General features: G+C 35.6%; 2 protein-coding genes across 2 annotated transcripts; one reads left to right on the top strand and one right to left on the bottom strand.

The window, feature by feature from the left end:
* Positions 1-820: 820 nt before the first annotated feature.
* Positions 821-3,368, top strand: LOC124843755 (cytochrome P450 86A8-like). The gene is made up of 2 exons (XM_088101153.1): positions 821-1,223; positions 1,355-3,368. Exon 2 carries the CDS (start codon positions 1,356-1,358, stop codon positions 2,952-2,954), a length of 1,599 nt encoding a protein of 532 aa, XP_087957279.1. The 5' UTR covers positions 821-1,223; position 1,355; the 3' UTR covers positions 2,955-3,368.
* A 234-nt stretch (positions 3,369-3,602) lies between these two features.
* ANTR2 (Major facilitator superfamily protein) lies at positions 3,603-10,600 on the bottom strand. Its single transcript, XM_047320568.2, has 11 exons — positions 10,326-10,600; positions 9,127-9,683; positions 8,401-8,508; positions 8,011-8,166; positions 7,435-7,650; positions 6,841-7,050; positions 6,054-6,191; positions 5,034-5,135; positions 4,780-4,845; positions 4,207-4,291; positions 3,603-4,129 (listed from the first exon to the last, which is right to left on the bottom strand). Exons 1-11 carry the CDS (start codon positions 10,378-10,380, stop codon positions 4,032-4,034), a joined length of 1,791 nt encoding a protein of 596 aa, XP_047176524.2. The 5' UTR covers positions 10,381-10,600; the 3' UTR covers positions 3,603-4,031.
* Between the last annotated feature and the right edge of the window lie 1,192 nt (positions 10,601-11,792).

Here is an 11,792-nt window from a genome sequence, read left to right as displayed (position 1 = left end):
TAAGATTTCTCAAATTAACAACAATAAATGGTAATAATAATTATAAACAAACTTTGCTTACAAACCTTACCCTAAATAGATTATAGTAGTAGATGCAGAATCTAAGTTGATCTACCCTTGTTTTCTTTCTCCTGCTCTCTCACCCACATTTATCGAGGAGAATGAATGTGATCGATTTATGAGTGTGAAAATAAAGCAAAAGAAAAAAAAACCATTTCACAGTGAAGAAGACGTTGGAGCTCTCAAAACTCATGCGGTTTTGTGTTATTCGATATTCTGCCAAGGTTGTTTGACTTTTGTTTAAAAGAAGCTCAGTATATAATAATAATTATTGTTGTTGAAATTCGATCATAAATGAAGAGGTAGGTCAACTCTGCTACTGTGATGAATCCTAGAATTGTCTATGATGTTGTTACGGTTGTTTTGCATGCTTTTGTTAGCTTTTCATATATTGTTTTTACTGAATTATTTGGCAGGTTATTGGATGATGAGGGATAAGAAGACAGTTCACCCAACATAAATGTTATAAATTGTTGGTGGGTTGCTCACCAAAACCATAACCAAACCCCACTTGGCAACACTGGTTTTTCTCTTACAAGAACAAGTAGTGCATAATTCTGATACTAGTATATAGTTGATGAGCTAGGTAGCTGCTTGGTTTGTAAAAAACAACCTCATTTACTGAAAAAGGTGTGTGAGATGTGAAGCCAAAAGACTTTTTCCTTCTGATTTATCTCTGGCTCCTCCTTCTTCGTTCCATGTTCCTCAACCACTCTCATTTATTTCCCTTCCTTTATTGCCAACACCCTGTTGCAATCCCAGTAAGAGAGAGAGATAGAGAAGAAGGTCTATTGTGTGTGGTTTCTTCTTCTAGAGTGAGAGAGGGACAGGTGGGTGTCTTCACCTTTAAAGGCTTCACCAACTCCTGAGAGAGCATTTATAATGGTGCATCTCACATGTTCAGTGAGAGAGAGAAGATGGTGGTGCAATGTCAAAAAACCAGTCTGGCCATAATAACTCTGCACTAAACTACTCCACCTATAAATCTCTCTCCACCATTACACACTTTACCCTCATTGCACCATACTCACGCTCTTCTCCTTTACATAAACACAACCTTTTTCATCTTCTTTCACTCCTCCATTTTCCTCTCTTGCAGCACCCTCACACGAGAAACCTCTGCATCAGAAATGCTCCTATTTCGACACACCCTTCCCTGAAAGGTACTGTTTTCACTCATTTCCCAGCCACCCCATCTTCTACAAAACTCCAAGTTTCTTCCTTTTTTGCTGGGCTTTTGAGCATTTTGATTATTCTAGCTTGGGTGGGTTGGTTGGTTGGTTGGTTTCTGCAGCATGGAAACTTTCACGGCTCTATTGTTTTTAACGGCGATCACAGCTTACTTGATATGGTTCACTTTCATCTCACGGTCGCTGAAGGGTCCACGTGTCTGGGCCTTATTGGGCAGTCTCCCGGGTCTCATAGACAACTGTGACCGCTTGCATGACTGGATCTGCGACAACCTACGCGCGTGTGGCGGCACTTACCAGACTTGCATCTGCGCAATCCCTTTCCTCGCCAAGAAGCAAGGTCTCGTGACTGTGACATGCGACCCGAGGAACCTGGAGCACATACTGAAGACCCGTTTCGACAATTACCCCAAAGGCCCCACGTGGCATGCTGTCTTTCATGATCTTTTGGGTGATGGGATCTTTAACTCTGACGGTGACACGTGGCTGTTCCAGCGCAAGACTGCAGCACTGGAATTCACCACCAGGACATTGCGTCAAGCCATGGCTAGATGGGTGAGCGGAGCCATCAGCCGCCTCTGCTTGATCCTGAAGAAAGCTCATGATCGAGCTGAACCCATTGATCTGCAAGACCTGATGCTTCGTCTTACTTTTGACAACATTTGTGGGTTAGCTTTTGGACGAGACCCACAAACATGTGTGTCGGGTTTGCCTGATAACCGTTTTGCAACTGCTTTTGACAGAGCCACCGAAGCCTCACTTCAGAGGTTCATTTTGCCAGAGGTGTTGTGGAAAGTGAAGAAATGGCTGCGGCTTGGAATGGAGGTGAGCCTGAGCCGAAGCCTTGTCCACGTGGACGACCATTTGTCGAATGTCATTGAGAAACGCAAGGTGGAATTGCTGAATCACCAGAAAGATGGGAGTCTTCATGATGACTTGCTGACTAGGTTTATGAGGAAGAAAGAATCATATACAGACAAGTTTCTACAACAGGTGGCACTGAATTTTATCCTAGCTGGACGCGACACGTCATCGGTGGCTCTGTGCTGGTTTTTCTGGTTGGTGATGCAGAATCCCAAAGTGGAGGAGAAAATTCTGCGTGAAATTTGTACAGTCTTGATGGAGACACGTGGCGATGACATGGCAAAATGGTTGGATGAGCCGTTGGCCTTTGAGGAAGTTGACCGTTTGATTTATCTCAAGGCAGCATTGTCTGAGACACTGAGGTTGTACCCTTCTGTGCCGGAGGACTCAAAGCATGTGGTGGCCGATGACGTGCTGCCGGACGGCACGTTTGTGCCGGCGGGGTCGTCGGTGACGTATTCCATTTATTCAGCGGGGAGGATGAAGTCCACGTGGGGTGAGGATTGCATGGAGTTTAGACCTGAGAGGTGGTTGTCATCGGATGGGACAAAGTTCATCACGCATGACTCTTTCAAGTTTGTTGCTTTCAATGCTGGTCCAAGAATATGTTTGGGGAAGGATTTGGCTTACCTTCAGATGAAGTCCATTGCTGCCGCGGTGCTGCTCCGGCACCGCCTTGTGCTGGTGCCTGGCCACCTGGTGGAGCAAAAGATATCACTCACTTTGTTCATGAAAAATGGACTCAAGGTCAATGTCCATGAGAGGGACTTGAGAGGGGTCATTATAAGTATACAAAAAGAAAAGGAGGGAGATGCGGGTTTTAGAAGTAATGAATGTTAGTTCGTTGTTTCAGTAGATGGAGCAGAGTGTGTTGGAGGCTTCAGCATGTGGAGTCAAGTTCGGAGGATGAAATTTCAGACACTGGAGCTTTAGCTTATAGAGGAAGAGAACAGAATTCCCTTTTCAGAAAACAGGGTATATGCAGAGTATTTATTATTCATATGGTAATTGTGGATGGATTCTTTTTCCAGGGTCGTGGGGTGGATTATTGCTTTCTCAGTCCATCTTCCTTGTAGAATCCTTGCAAATATTCATCCTATTCTTTATTTCTTGTTGGTTTTGATGTTTCTATTTGATTTTATTGGTAGTGAGATCTAAACTCACATTTCACAATGTTCAATGTTGATGTTGATAAAAGAATGTCTTCAGTTTTATGAAAGTATAAATGATCGGGTTTTTAGTGCCTGGCTGTTATAGTGCTCCTGGTTGTATGTCTATTCTATCATATATTCTGGATGATGATCGGGTTTTTAGTGCCTGGCTGTTATAGTGCTCCTGGTTGTATGTCTATTCTATCATATATTCTGGATGATGTTCGAGTGATAAGCTAAAAACTGTTAAATTTTAACTCTATAATCCATCTGTAGTTTTAGATTCTGTCCTGGGTCCTCATATCGTTGCTTGACGATGTAAGTTGAAATGTACGAATTGAATCAAGAGTAAAGAAGTAGATATATTGATAAGTAATGTGTTTCATTAAGGACATTGAATCAGAAAGAATACTACGACCAATCTTCTCAGCCCAGTATGATGATGAAGCAGAGTTGATCATAAAACAGGTCTTTGAAGTATAAGTATGAAGTGGAAATTATCCTCTATCTCCTATACAGAAAACATATAGATCATGGTACATGGCATTTGCAAAAGATGCCAAGTTAATCCAAGATTTCCAGAGAGAACATAGAATTCCCTCTATTTGATCGAAAATTGTGATTGTGGCTCTCTTTGATTTCTGCAGGCTTGTTTTACGCTTCCAAGTGCTTGAGAAATTTAGTCTTTAATTTTTCTCCCTCTTTTCTTTTTCTTTATTCTCAATGGCTTATATAGCTTACTCCTTCATTGACATCACTGCATTCTTCAGTCAAGAACTTTCTCTCCAGTTGAAAAGATATTCCAGACTAATGTGCCAATTATGTACAATACGACAGCAACCTTAAATACATCATCCCAAGATCCTGAACAGCCAACAGATCACATGAGTGAATAATCATAAAAAAAAAAAAACCGGCTTAGACTTTAGAGTGCAAGTTACCTCTTTGGAGTATGTATCCAGTTGCAGCTGTACCAAAGACACCAGCTAGCACTCCTGCAGTATTTGATAGTCCCAGCAATACTCCCTGAAATTTAAAATAGTTAACATTCATATGGAAGCATATTAAATACAACATCTAGACGAGTAGAAACCAGTATAACAGAAAGCATAGCAAATGAATAGATAAGTATGTTGGTAAGGTACTTGTATAGGGTACTGACGATCAGTAACTTAACATGAATGACTTCTTATTCGTGAAAAAAAAAAATTAGAGCTGTCACAGACTGTCGAACTGATTTGACACTTTCTTCCTGATACTTACAGTAGAACAGTTTTAGCATCAGTTCTACTAATTATAATCCAAAAACTTTGAGTTTGAGCTCGCAATTTCTCACAAGTACAACTCAAGCAAAGAAGATAATTAACAGTCTTTGGTCTGTAATGATCAACCAGTTTATTGGGTTGCAGATCCATTTTACTATATAAAAAAAAGTATGAAAAGTCCAAACACTCTTAAGCTATACTACAGTTTATGGATCTTGGTACACGGAAACTAAAATAGCAGTAACTCACAGCATAGCGTGGTCCAATGTCTTGATGATTGGAATATAGGCCAGACTGTGAGAATGCATCAGATCCCTGTAAAAGAAATAACAAATTATTTTTGTATTACGCAACTTTGCATACATTCAAAACTTACAGACATGTTCTATAGATAGACAAAAATGGTTTATAAATCAGTAATGAAACTTAAACAGAGTATAAAAATTAATTGAAGAATAGATGAATAAAAAATTGGGGAAGATATATGCGAATCTAGCTCAAACCTGACTGCAAGCCATGCAAAGTACTGCCATGGCGGGTGTTCTCACATGGCTTAGCTGCGTAAGAAAAAATGCAGGACCTAGAAACCCAATTGATTGCATAATCTGTCAAAAGAGACATTTTTAAAAAGCGAAATCATTTTAAAGGATAATAAAGGAAAATGAATTAGTGCAGGTCTCAATTTCTTCATTCACTGTTTTAAACAGAGTATTATTTAATTATCCGGGACACGTACTTGAAAATTTTCACAATAACATTGTGTTTATACGGGGACTGTAACTACTGTACTGTTATTTGATTTAAAAATTTTAGAAAAAAATTTAAAGTCCCACGTCAACTAATAATAAAGTGAACTTAGATTATATAAGTGAATGCAAAATCTTACCTTACAAACTAATTTTGTAGGGCTGAGTTAGGTTTAAAGTCTTTTTCTTAATACAGTATCAAGACCATGAATTAAAGTCTACTCTATCGAGAGTTGATGTTTGTTTTGCTTATCCTTCCATCCGATATCGGACCACAAAACCGGTTTGATAACGGGTGGAACTATAAACCCAACAAACAACCATAATCGTTAGGATAAACTTTAACTTATAGTTATGATACAATGTTAAAGAAAGATACTTTAAACCCAACTCAACCCTTCAAAACTGGTTTTGTAATTTCCAAATTAACTTTTCTATATTATATTTTTTAAACTTTACAAATTAAGTTCCAATTATTAGTTCTAATAGAATAATTTAACAAATAAATGTAATAATTATTTTAATTTATTTAATTAAAAAACTAACTAATCAATTAAAAATTTAGAAATATTTTATATGATTAGATATGCTTTTAATATTCATTTTTATATATATATATATATATAAATGAATTTTAAAAATAATAAATTTTAAAAAATTGAAAACAAATAAAAAATTTGAAAAAGTGACGGGCTAGTGACGGGTCTGGCTGACCCGTTTTGTCACCTGTGGTAATTATTAATCAAGATTAGCTTTAAGAGTCCAGGGCTTGCTTACCTTTCGAACGGATGTTATGGAAAGGCCTTTGCTCACAAGTGTATCAGCAATCCAGCCTCCTATATTTGCAAAAATAGCCATGGTTAACCATGGCAGGACACAAAATAGCCCAGATTCAGTGAGATTGAACTTCAGAACCTGGAAAATGAACTGTTAGTAAATTCATTCAATGGACACAATATTTGATGCCATTTTTTCTTCATCAGTTATTTTCCATTATATCCCCTACCACTTAAGCTATAGATCAAGACAACAATCTCATTTTAGATGTAATCTGATAATATCAGAAGTTAGAGAGAAACAAATTTAGTTCATTTGTCTTTTATAGTAATTACCAAGAAATAAAAATAGTTGTGTTGTCTACACAAGACTTGAGTTTAACTTAGTAGCAGGTAATATTAAGACGTAGTTTAACATCAAGAAGTCCCAAATTACAAACATTTTTTATCTTTTGACACAATCAAGACGTCAGTTATTAAAGAACAACTTGATAAAACTATGGGGCAATGCAATATACAAATCCTAAAAGTTTCATGCAAAAAAGACCAGCATTATGTGGACAGTTTTCGTGGGGATCCCCACATCCATATCTGAAAAAATTATAGGATGTAATAGATCTACAGATAAAAAAACTCCAATTTATAAATATTGGTATAAGCACTATGATCCCACTCTTTTCTCACAAAGATTTGGGATATTATACAGTAGTTGTCAAGGACACACATTCTAAAAAGCCGGAAGGCAATTATGAATTCTGGAAAAAAACCTTATAATAAACAGTAAGCACCTGATTGTAGTATGTAGGCATCCAGGTTAATAGAATAAATGTCCCCCAGTTGTGGCAGAAGTGAGAGATTATTAAAGCCCAAACAGGTGCCTTTGATAAAATTAATTTCCAAGGAATAACTGTTACAGGTTCTTTTGATACATTGCCTCCAAGTATGAGCTTCTTCTCTTCTACCCCAAGATCTGGGTCTTCTTTTGGTGAGCTGTATGCCTGAAAAGGGGCCCGACAGAAGGTAAAAGACATGAGAATAGTTTCTCAGAAGGAATTACAAAGTTCCCTTCACATTTATAATTTATAAATGTGATGGTCAAAGCTAAGGTGTTGCTACAAGAAAAAACTCCCAAGATATTCCGTTGGAAAACTAAATTACTCCTATATCAAGTCAATGCAACATTAATTGATTAGTTCTTGCAGAATCATAATAATGAAGTCATGTTATGCAACACTTCATGAGAGTCCCGTAAAAAATGAGCACAAAACATGTAAATATGCTCCGCAGGTTGGAAAGGTAGAAAGGCCTCCTCTCAACAATTTTGCAATTAGGAAAAGATATATAAATCAGATTTCACTGAGTTTATTCAAAAGATGGCTTACTTTACTCAACCATAAAACAAACCAGATACTTCCTAGGGATCCAAATGAGTAAAACACAGATGGCCACCCAAATTTCTGGATTAGCACAGGTGAGAATGCCAAGCCTGTGACAGAACCAAGGTACATGCCACTATATACTAGCGCAAGTGATCTGCTTCTCTCTGATACTGGAATCCATTTGGAAAGTATATTATTCATTGCGGGCATTGCAACACCCTGAAAATAAAATCAGCATAATTTGTTGGCAAATTGGAGAAGGTAAAATCATCTCTAATCTAGGCATGGACTTGACTGCTCTAACGAGAAAATATATTTCACTTTACTGTATCATTGATCAAAGAAAATATTATGAAGGATAAAGATATATCTCAAATATTCATCTTTCTATAATGTCAGATTATGTTTCAGGCTTTTCTTCTTGCTTAATGGTTAGGATGATATAAGCTTTTTTTTATACTCTTGATTACCTGAAATTCCTCGTAAAAACTGGAAGTTTATTTTTCGTACCAAGTGGACAATATGATAAAGACACTAAATAGACGATGAAATAATAGTATGGCTATAGAATAGACCAACCTCGCCAATTCCCATAAAGGCACGCATTATAAGAAGAAATGGTAACCCAAGTTTTGCAGCAATAGGTGTTAAAACTGTAGCAATTGACCACCAGATAACTCCAAAACCTAGTACTAGCTTCCCACCAATTTTGTCTGCCCATATTCCACCAACAATCTAAAACAAATAAGGCATTCAGTCAATATGAAAGGAATGTAACCACAATCTTTTGTGCACACTGGATGTAATGAAGACACAGTTTGAAGATCATGCTAGATTGCTAACATACACTATTGAGAACCGTATATGTTATGGCATGTTCAACCAGCAGTGGTGTTTAAGTGCGCATGAAGATTAGTATATGAAGCAATTCCTTGTTATGCAAACATATTTTGCATATATCAGCCATACCTGAGTAAGTAGATAGCCCCAGAAAAAAGATGACTGAATTAGGCCAACTGTTGCACTGTTCCAGTTGTATTCTTGAGACATCGGTAGTATTGCTATGCTCATATTTACCTATAAAATATAATGAAAACATAATCGATAAAATAATTACGGAACATCGATAACATTTTGTTAGAAAGAATATGGAAATCAAATTTAAAGTAAATAATTTACATCATTGGAGGAAAAAGCTTCATAGTAATTTCCACAAAACAGTTTATCAAAATAAATAAATAAATAAATAACTTCTGTGCAAAACAAGATTAAGTTTCTACAAAATATCATATGATCTTTTCTATTTTTAGTTTGTTGAAAGTAAAAAGAAACAAACTAAGGTGTACTGCTAGGATCAGTGATGAGCTAAGTGTTAGACACTGTTGATTTGTCTGACATGTTCATAAAACCTTGAGCACTAGCCCTTATTTATATTAGTCATGATCCCAACTCACAGTGGAAACGAATCATAAAAAGACATGGAAACATGGTAACCAATCCTAAGACATGAAGAGAAAATAGGAAAACTAATCCTAGAGGATAAATTAAGACATTTTTATTTATTCTAGCAAAACCCTTCGATGACAATCAATTGAATATGACAGAACGAATTGACCAATTGGAATGAGACACGGAAAACATGAATGTATAAACTAGATCATAATTTATAGTATAAATACCACAAAAATAACTTACACGATCCATGTTACACAGCAAAAAAGCTGAAAAACACAGCAGTACAATAACCCAGCGCTTAGGAAACTGCTGCCACCAAGGTGATACTTGCTGCAGATTTCCTTCCAGAAGAATGGCTTCCCCAGTCCCTTCAGTTGATTGTAGTGGATCTATCTTTGTTTCTGAAATGTTATATTCCTCAGACTTGTAATTAACACGGAATTTATTTGCTTTTGCAACCGCAGGTTGTGCATGCTTCCTTCTGCTCAAACCAAGACCATGCTCTTCTCTTTGTTCAACATTGTTACTTCTATAAGGAGCAGACGAAACGAAGGAACAACCATTTATTCCGCTAGCCTGTAGTCTAAAGTTTAAGCATGGACTGGACTGCCGAGATACAAGAGAAAAATGTTCCCCTTTATAGTGAGATTTTTGCATCGGTTTCCTAATTCTCTCTTCCAACGGCAATTGCATCTTATGCTGCCATCTTGAAAAGGGATCCTGTGCAACAGATACACCACAAATAGAAACACCCCCTCTTTGAACTGATATATCCCTCCCCGATCTATATACATTTCCTGCAAATATCAAACAATAGCTAAAACTTCCTCATATTTTACAACAGTCATCATCAACATAATCCAAGCTTAGAGGCTCTCAAGAAAACCAAACATACATGGAACTAAACTAAAAACACAAGTTTGATTTTCATGCGTAGATAATCCACAGTATCATTAAAATTACGTTTAAGATGACTATTACAAAATCAACAGAGTTATCTACATGGTTATCTTATCTGTGATTACATTTAGTATTAAAATCGTTGCCAATATCACTGCATTTCAAATTAAATATATGTATATAGATATAATAGATATAGACATACACACAACACACGTATATTATCAAGATTTGTTAGAGTTCACAAGCTATGTTCAAGCAAAAAAATACAGAAAAAAAAAATTGAATAAATACCGAAAATTAGTATATTAGTTGAAGGAAAATGATAATCATTAGCAAGTGTATGAGCTAAACTCCTTTTTATTTAACGAATGAAATTCCAGTTTCCACTAAAATGCGCTCATTCAGACTGACTAGAAAATTCAGAACCGTAATATGAATCCAGAATTGGCAACAAATCTAACGAAATGGTGTAAGAAAGTAAGCAATTGAGAAAATGCTGCGAAATTTGAGAAGTGAGAAATGAAGTGAGCGTGAACCTGATCCAACGAAGGAACCGAAGTTGCGATTTGAGATTAAGCCACTCATAGTCATTCTAGGTACTTTGGTGAAGCCGTAGAGAGATAAGGTTGGGGTTACAGTTAAAGCATGAGAGATATGAAAGTTCGAAGCGAGGCAGAGCGACGTCGTATTTGAGTAGAGACAAACAAACTCTGCTCTGTTCTGCTCTGTTCTGCTGCTTCCTCTCGCCGAGAGGATAAGCGAATGGAAATGCAACGGCGCAGAACGTTCCACTGTTCCTATTTGCAACTGTCAACTATCTTCACCTTTATTTCACTTTATTAAATTATTATTATACTTTTTATCGACCGATTATGATAATAATATTCTAAGGATATTAAACATTAATTCATTCTAGCACAATTTGTTTCTGTTTGAACCTAAAGTTATCAGTTTTATCGAATACTCTTGACAACATCCATTTATATAACTTTATTTAATCTTTTTTATTAATTTTAAAATAAGAATATTTTGAGATTCTGCTATATATATTATTTATCTAATTTGACATTTTTTTTTAAATAACATCATTTATGTAAACATAAAGGAAAACCAGATTCTACATCCACTAACGGCTTGTCTGAAATCGTAGACAGTTTCCTAAATGTAAGACATTACATTTCTGAATAATAGGTCAAAAACTGGCCGAAGCTAACGTTTAAATACTAATATAAAATAAATTAACGTTTAATTACTAATAATTTATCCAAAGTTTTTGGAAAAAAAATGTTATTGCGATTCTTACGCGTGAATATGAGAAAAATTAAAATGTCTAATAATATAAATGTGTACAAAAACTTGTGAAAAAGACGTGAAAATTGAAATCCTGTTTAATATTGCGTTGATTGGAACCCAATGTAATTATTTTAATAAAATAAGGCAATATAATAATAATAATAATATATAATAATAAATGAACAAAAGAGAAAGGGTTGTTGAGAGCGGTACACGTGGAATGGCATGTGGTGTCAAGAAAATATTAGTTAGATGAAATTGCTAAGATACCCTCTGGACATGGGTATTGTAGGATTGAAGAAAGTCTTTTCAGTTTTTACTTTTGTCTTCATCTACAACATTTTATTAAAATCATTTTCTAATGTACGATTCTTTTACACTAAACAAAACTAATTTTATTAATTTAATAGTAAATAAGAAACTACTTTATAATTTTATTAACGTAACAAAAAATTATAAATATTGTAATTACAACATTATAAAAATATTTTCATATATATTTTTCATTTGATAATTATTAAATTATTAATTTCATAATTACAAATATACTTTTATTATTATAAAAAAATACAGATAGTACATATACATTTGCACTCCTAATACTAAATTGAAAATATTAATATAATAAGTATTTGATGAGTGTGATTATTGGCTTTTTTGTGTGTTTAGAAAATGGTGGTATTTTCACAGTCATGCTTGGAATATTCTTC

The sequence above is a fragment of the Vigna umbellata genome, chromosome 11 (genome assembly GCF_029865625.1).
Source record: "Vigna umbellata cultivar VRB3 chromosome 11, Vumbellata_1.0, whole genome shotgun sequence".
NCBI classification, from domain to species: Eukaryota; Viridiplantae; Streptophyta; class Magnoliopsida; order Fabales; family Fabaceae; genus Vigna; species Vigna umbellata.
This window is presented reverse-complemented; position numbering and strand designations above follow the sequence as displayed.

Coding starts and splice junctions, on each gene's coding strand:
- LOC124843755 (XM_088101153.1), top strand. CDS start 1,356: ATGGAAACTTTCACGGCTCTATTGTTTTTAACGGCGATCACAGCTTAC.
- ANTR2 (XM_047320568.2), bottom strand. CDS start 10,380: ATGACTATGAGTGGCTTAATCTCAAATCGCAACTTCGGTTCCTTCGTT. Junction 4,292..4,779: donor ACATTGGACCACGCTATGCT/GTGAGTTACTGC, acceptor TTTAAATTTCAG/GGAGTATTGCTGGGACTATC. Junction 4,130..4,206: donor TGGATACATACTCCAAAGAG/GTAACTTGCACT, acceptor TTGGCTGTTCAG/GATCTTGGGATGATGTATTT.